Here is an 8,156-nt window from a genome sequence, read left to right as displayed (position 1 = left end):
CTTAATTATTCTCTAATAAATTATACGTGAGTATTCCATGAGCTTAAGTGGTGTGATGTGGGAATAGCCGAATATGGGTCTGCATTCTTGATCAATATGATTAGCCAGTTGAGAAAGAGATATATAAAGTTTTCTAAAAGAAAAAAAATTAAATAGCTTTCAGATTCCTTAAATATTACTTTTCCTTTCCCTTAATTTAATCATTTCTATTTAAATATTTATCAAATTTTTGATTATATGCGTATAGTTTGATGATTGCTTATCTCATCTAATTTGCATTTATTTAAATGTGATTATCTTAATTAGGAATGGGCAGAAACAAAAAGAACCCGACCATATTGATCCAACTGAAACTAAACCAAAGTATATATTTAAACCATTTGGTTAAGGATTTTATCAGTTCAAATATAGTTGACAGAACCAAACTGAAAAAATAAAATATTTTTAATTAGATTAAATAAATATATTAATAATATTATGATTTAAATACTTAACATTCAACCTAAATAATTAAACATAATTTCATATATTTTACTTTTAAATGAACAGAAAAACACAACTAAAATAAAAGAATATGAATATCATATATTAACATCAAAACTGAAACAAGTACCTATAATATTTATATCAGGTCTCAAGGTAATAATATAAACTATTAGATTACATCTTTTAAACTTATTATGATTTTAGATTTATGATTTAGTATCAAGAGGTGATTTATTTTATGGTTTTATAGATTATATTTTTGTACTTGAACTAGAATAAAACTAAAACAGTAATCTTGATTGAACTAAACATAAAAAAATAAAACCAAATTAAACTAAAGCAAACCAAACCAAATTAAACTAAAAGTGAACTGAACACAAATTAAACCGAACATAAACTAAATCAAATTAATTTAGATTGACTTTGATTATAATTTTCTTAGATCCAAATAAACCAAATTAAACTGAATCGAGTCCAAACCAAACTCGAAAGTAAACCGGAATTCCCATCCATAATATTTATTATTGCTTATTTGTGTAAATATGAATACATATGATTGTTGTAAAAGGAACATGTTATAAGTTGATTTGCATAAATATAATGTTGAAGCAAAGTATCATCACTTAGTTTTGGAAATATCAAGGAAAATGATTTTTTTTTATATTTTAACTATTGACGTAAGTTTAAACCATACCAAATTTTGAAAGTTGGTTTAATGTATCCTCCAATTTGTAATTTTATGAATGTAATACATAAATTTCATAAAACTTTGTTAATTTACCGTACGTCAATAGATAATTTATAACTTAGTCATTCACTATGTCATTTTCCATATTAGTTAAATTAATAATTGTGTAGAAAGTTAACATTAATTCAAATATGTAATTTATTTTGATATATATTTCTAAACAGTTTTAAGTTTCTTTAAAAATGTTTTAAATTGTTTCAAAAGCAGTTACATTTCGGAATTAGTATTTTAAAATCATTTTCCACTTCCATAATTTTTGATGCAATGTACTTCAAATTATATGCTACCAAAACAAGCTTGGACTGAAAATAAATGAAATTAGATTTTAATCCGCGTTTTAAAAGCAAGAGATTTAATTTAATTTTAAAATATTTAATTTTATAACATAAAAATTGTATTTTAATTTATATATTTTATATTTAAATTTATATAATATATTTTTGTAATATTATGTAATAGTTAGTTGAAAAAAATATTATTTAATTGTTGTTTTATAAGTTTTCGATGATCAATATCTGATAAATATTGATTTGCGAAAAAATTTTTTTTTTGAATATTGAACCTAAAATATAGATTTTGTTTACTTGTTTAAATATTCCCAGATCTATTATTTGAAATGTACAAAATCATCTAACCATAATTTAAAAATCGTAATGTGAACAATCGGGTTACATCAGAATATAGATTGTTACATAAAACTATTTTTTAAGAATTAAACAGTTTATTGAATAATAAAGTGGCATAATTTTAGGAATATATTTATTATGAGCAATTTTTTATATAAAAAGAAAGATTTAGATTAATGAGTGGCATATCATTGCAAGTAATTTAGAAAATTAAGGATATAATTTTAATAGAGATTCTGCTTTAATATTATAGACGATCAATGAAAGTATAGTGTCATGAATATATTAGGAGAAAAAAGGATCTCCTTAGTTAAATAGAATATATTTTTTTACAGAATTTTACTTTACTCGGATTGGGCTACATTATACTGGTGTTATCTGCCTAGGATGTGTATGCTTGGGGTTAGCATGGGGGCAAATCACTTAAATGATTTTTGTCAAAAGAAAAAATCACTTGAATGATCTATCTAACCGATCATTTTCGATGCTGAGACGGTTTGCATTAGCTGGAACATGTACGGCATCGGAGAGCTTGAGAAGATCTTCAACCTTTATATTGTCAATCCTCACTGACAGATCCATGTGATGATTTGTTATTGACGGTTAATCTTTGGCATTGAACTTTAACTATAAAGCATTTTTGAAAATGGAGAAAAAAATTACCCTTATGGTGATTTTTTTGACCAAACCCTTATGGACTGAGAGTTTATCTTCCATGAAGAGTAGTATCATACATAGCTAACGGGATATCTCTCTCACTCCAGATGGCTACTCAATTCATTATATGTATGACAAAATTATATTCATCGTCTATACTGTCTAACTAGATCTTGATCTGCGCTTTGGAAGCGCGGAATATTTTACGATGAAAAATTTCACTAATAACTTAACAAATATTTTGTTAATTTTTAAAGAGTGTATTTAAAATATTTTTGTATTTAAATCAGTGTTTTTAAATTCAAACCGATTGTGATTATACCGGTTAATCCGGAGATCTAACAATTCAATTTAGTTTTTCAAAATATTCATATTAAAAAGTCACTAAAACCTGAAACTAACCGATTGAACTGATGGATGACCGATATGTAATCTAATTTGATTGAAATTGTAATAGTTTCATAATTTGTAATCTTATAATCCAAATTTTAAAGTTCATTATTTGTAATTTCTGAAATTATGATGTTTCTACAAAATTTTAAAGAGAAAATAATGGATATAAAATAACTAAGATTAATTATTGTATTGTTTGGAAACATTGATAGTAGTATATAAAATATATTGTTTGGAAACATTGATAGTAGTATAAAGAAATAAGTATATTGTTTGAGAACATGGATAGTAATATAAAGAAAGGAACATTAGTGATTTAATGTAGGTTTAACAGGTGTATTTAATTTAAAAACTTACAAAATAAATGTTAGGTCCAATAGAATGTTTCTGTTTTAATAAGATAGATGTCTTTGACTCTTTGCCATATAAACTATTTGATTTGTCTGACCGCCACTCAACCAATCTCGAATTTGACAATTTGATTACGACGCCAATCTAATACGAACATTACGACGCCAATTAGAATACTACCACAAGCCCCATATATTCTTCTTTTAAGCCCAAATATTCTTAAAGTTGATATAATAGTATTTATCTATATGTACCTTTGTATCTTATGACCGAAAACCAACCACAAAATTATCAAATACATCATTTTATCTGTTAAACCTTTTTATATCTCTTAGCATTCTTACCAAAAAAAACATTTTTATATATTAATCTGGGCTAAAAATCTAACTAATAATTTAGAAGGATGTATATTATACGGTACCAAATATAATAAGCGTCTTAATGCTTTCGTTTGCAGATATTTAACCAAATCAATGGAATCGATTTTATATGTATCACATTTATTTTCTCAACTTCACTAAAAGAAAAACTCCTTAGCATGTAAACTGTTGTTGTATGTCTTATAATGCCAAATGCAAACCAAAAAAAAATCCAGTTTAAATAATAAAACCCATTTTACATTAACAAAAAGCAATCACAATCAAAATTTTAACTCTAAAATACGAACTATTGTATTACCAAGGATTATAATTTAATTCAGAAAATTTGTTGATGATGAATGGGGCAATCTAGTGAAAAGATCATGTAATAAGGGGCAAAAAGGGGAACAAAGATAGAAGACTGATATGTCTCCAATCTCTCTCTCTCCATCGGATCATCACTCCTTTAAATCACCATCAAAGAAATTCCAATTTTCTCGGATTTTTATTTCTAATACTATTTCTTTTCTTACAATCCCTAAAACCCTAGTCCTCTTTCACGCAACCTAACTCAGCTCAAAGCTCATCTGTTCCTGTAAGTCTCAAATCCTCTTATGTACACTAAAGTATTGATCTTTCCCGGGAAAAAAAACTTATCTTTACCATATTTAATTTTGTTATTTTTTAATCTTGATTCTGAAAAAAACCCAATTCAAGATCCATGCTTCAGATTTTCTGATGAGAATTTCTTAACCAGGAAAGCTAAATTCGAATTAGAAAGAAGTCATGTGTTCCTAATAGTATTTTGTTTTTACAATCAAGTAAGAGAGCTTGACACCTGTTTCATCTTTTTTTTGCTAAAATACACCTGTTTCATCTTGAGTCCAACGATCTGCATAGAATCCAGAACGCTACAGTAATAATGGTTTCCTTTTTTTTTTAATTTAATCTATCTTCTTGTTGGTAACCAAGAAACAGCTAGTTTAATTAGTACTGTTTGTTTACATAATTAGAAACACCAAGCTTTTATATAAGATCATTGAACTCCATGTCTGCATTTGTTTGTCTTGTTATCTTTAAAGTCACCATTAATAATCGCTTCAGCCGAAAGTTGCTGTTTCATATCAATTAATTTAGTAGCTTATCATAGCTTCTGATCCTCCTTGTAGATGTTCTTTGATAATATTTCTCTAAACCCATTTAATCAAAAATCATCTTTTTATTTAACCAGCTAGTCAGATCTAGAGCATATATCCGAATCAGAATAACTGTTATCTTAAATATGATGAAAGTCTTCTCTTAGAAAAGCAGATAAGGATAAAAACATAATCAAACACATACATATATGATAAATATATGTAGAGATTTGTTCTTATGAGATTGTTTCTTAGTTTTTTGTTTCGTCTTCTTATTGCAGGGCTCGTGGGCTGAAATCATTTCAGACAGCGCTTTTTATGACTCTGCAACAACTTGCAGACAAGCTTAAACGAAGCTGTATCTACTACCACTGACTTTGATGGTGAAATATCGAAAACCCTAAATTAAAAAAAAAAACAAAATTTTTAAATTGTTTTGTTTTGGCTTTGTTTTTTCCTCTGAGTGTTTTTCATCATCAATGCTAAGACAATACAGTGTTTAAACTAAACAAAACAAAGAAAAAAAAATCCTTCTTTAAATACCAAGAAAAAAAACCCTAAAGTCTAGATTTTTAAATTGTTTTGGGGGAAACGCTTAGGCATGAGATTACTGGTGAGATGTTTCCTATAATTGGGGATCTGATGAAGACTAACAATGGCGACGTGGTGGACGACAACAACCGGCTAAGCAGGTGGCATCACAACTCTTCCCGGATAATTAGGGTTTCGAGAGCTTCCGGTGGCAAAGATCGACACAGCAAAGTATGGACTTCCAAAGGCCCACGTGACCGGCGTGTCCGGTTATCAGTCTCGACCGCTCTTCAGTTCTACGACCTTCAAGACCGGTTAGGTCTCGATCAGCCGAGCAAAGCCGTTGAATGGCTAATCAAAGCAGCGGAAGATTCAATCTCCGAGCTTCCTTCCCTCAACAACACTAATTTCCCGATGACCGATGACGATGATCAGATTCAGACAGTAACTGGCCCTTCTCCTGCTCCTGCTCCTGCGGCGAAATCGGCTTGTAGTAGCAATTCGGACACGAGCAAGAACTCATCTGGTTTGTCTCTTTCGAGATCGGAGCTAAGGGATAAAGCTAGAGAAAGAGCTAGAGAGAGAACAGCCAAAGAGACCAAGGAGAGAGACCACCACACTACTACTACTGCTTCCTTTACCGATCTGTTAAATTCCGGTTCAGTTCCGGTTAACATAAACCGGCAATGGATGGCTCCTTCTTCGTCTCCTGCTCAGATGGAGTATCTGAGCTCGGGTTTGATACTCGGGTCGGGTCAAACCCATTTCCCGAATGCTCACCCTTTTCCCGATCATCATCACCAAGAGTTTTCCTTCGTTCCCGACCAACTGATTTCTCCGGCGGGATCTAACGGCGGAGGAGCGTTCAATCTCGATTTCAACATGTCGACGACCTCCGGCGCCGGAACCGCCGTGACCTCCTCCGCCGGGTTCAGTGGTTTCAACAGGGGGACCCTTCAGTCCAATTCAGCAAATCATCATCATCAACAGTCTTTTCTCGCTAATCTGCAGAGGTTTTCATCGTCAGAAGGTGGTGGAGGTCCACAGTTCTTGTTCGGTGCACTGCCTGCAGAGAATCACCACCACAACAATCACCAGTTTCAGCTTTACTATGAAAACGGATGCAGAAATTCTGACCAAAAGGGCAAAGGCAAGAACTGATGTTGTTGTTGTTACCATTTGCAATCTTTTGTTTATTTTTATTTTATTTTGCTTCGTCTGTCACCCAAATGTCCAAATCTCACTTCTCTTCTTCCGATCATCATCCTCTCGGTGTGTGTCAAATCTGTTTAATTTGGAAATATTTTCAAATTGGGGTTTGTAATGTTGTATTTGTGAAACTAGCATTTTGTTTGTGGCTTCATAAATTCAAGTTTTATCATTTATAGTGAGTTTTATTGTTTTTGGCACAAACAACAGAGTTTATTTTTATTTTCTGTTTAGTTAATTGTTATAGTACAAAGATACTGCTATTTATCGGTTTTCATGAACAAGTATAGGTCAAGGACTCAAGGTAATAGGGCGATCCTTTTAAGGGTACTAGATTGAATCAAATCAAATCAAATAGCAGAAGTGAAATTATACATGGATCCTTTTAATGGATAGACATGCATCTTAGAGCACCCCATCAGAGGTTCATGGGGGAGTTCACACGTTTCCCCAAAAAAAAAAATTATTAAAATAATGAACAGTGACGAACTCGGTTGGTTGGAGTTCGTCGGGATGAATCCGGGTCGTCACGAGTTCGCCACGTGGCGGCTTTCTAATGGTCGGTTTTTTTTTTTTTTTTTTTTAGAAAAAAATGAAAAAGTAAGAAAAAAGAATAAAAAAAAATAAAGTTGTGAACCCCAAGGGAAGTTCACTGATGGTGATACTCTTAGACCATCCTCAATAGAGGTTTTAAGCTCCAAAACCTAGGTGAAATATAGTAAAATAATTGACGGGACCCGCACAATACTAAGGATTGACGTTTTTCCATCATTCTTTAAGGATCAATTCCTTAGAGTATTGTAACTGTTCGCGGGTCCTGTTGGTTAGGTGGCGGCCCGCCACTGGTTATCTTTTCTTTTTAATTGATATGCAGAAAATAAATAATTATAAGATAAATTAAACTTAAATTTGGGACAATGCCCATTATGCACTGAAGAGAGTGAAAATTAAAATGATTTGTCTCCTGTTATGCTCTATGTTTGGTTCCCTTCTTCCTTAGCATCTCTCATCTCTTGTCTCTCTCTATGTGTATTGGAGTATATGATATATCTTCCCCATTTTGTTATGATCTGTTTTTATTATTTTAAGTTTTTTATAAACTTTTTCATTCATGTGCTACTTGATCTTCTGCACCCACATGGGTAGCCTATCTTTTAGGGTACTATACAAAGTATTTATTAAATATATTATTTTAGTTGTTTATTTATTTTAACTTTCAACTTTTGTGTGTTTTGGGATTTAGAGTAAAGCTGGTTTACTTGTGTTTCATGTTTTCTAAGGTTTTATCTTCTTCTTTTTTTCATGTAAAGGGAATAATAAAAGGATTCGTTAGAGTTAAACTTCCAAAACAGAGAAAGACTATATTTAGAACATTTGCTTGAAAGAAATTAACAGTATAGTGGCCTAAATACAATAGAAGTGATAGAGATAACAAAGATTATTGCAATAGTCAAAACAGTTAATTCATATAATCTGTTTAATCTTAAATACTAGTCACAACAGTTATTGAACAAATTCTATTGTTTGGAATTCATAAATAATATAGACTTTGTATCAACTATCAACACTTGTGTACTGTAAATTTCTTTTTGGGAAAACGATTTTGCTTATTTCGTATCAATGCGTTTTTAAAGTGTTTTCGATTCGTTTCTAGTCGTCT

General features: G+C 30.9%; 1 protein-coding gene across 2 annotated transcripts; it reads left to right on the top strand.

Annotated features, from left to right (window-relative positions):
* The first annotated feature begins 4,056 nt into the window (after window positions 1-4,056).
* Window positions 4,057-6,678, top strand: LOC108827724 (transcription factor TCP2). 2 transcript variants are annotated; one of them, XM_018601201.2, is made up of 3 exons: window positions 4,057-4,215; window positions 5,038-5,139; window positions 5,356-6,678. In XM_018601201.2, the coding sequence occupies exon 3, from the start codon at window positions 5,375-5,377 to the stop codon at window positions 6,446-6,448; it is 1,074 nt and encodes a 357-aa protein (XP_018456703.1). In that variant the 5' UTR covers window positions 4,057-4,215; window positions 5,038-5,139; window positions 5,356-5,374; the 3' UTR covers window positions 6,449-6,678. The 2 variants fall into 2 exon arrangements, with proteins under 2 accessions (XP_018456703.1, XP_056859035.1); XM_057003055.1 differs by having other exon boundaries at window positions 5,038-6,678.
* Window positions 6,679-8,156: the final 1,478 nt, after the last annotated feature.

This window comes from Raphanus sativus, chromosome 2 (genome assembly GCF_000801105.2).
Source record: "Raphanus sativus cultivar WK10039 chromosome 2, ASM80110v3, whole genome shotgun sequence".
Lineage (NCBI taxonomy): Eukaryota > Viridiplantae > Streptophyta > Magnoliopsida > Brassicales > Brassicaceae > Raphanus > Raphanus sativus.
This window is presented reverse-complemented; position numbering and strand designations above follow the sequence as displayed.

Excerpts from the sequence above, each read along its gene's own strand:
- LOC108827724 (XM_018601201.2), top strand. The coding sequence starts at position 5,375 with ATGTTTCCTATAATTGGGGATCTGATGAAGACTAACAATGGCGACGTG.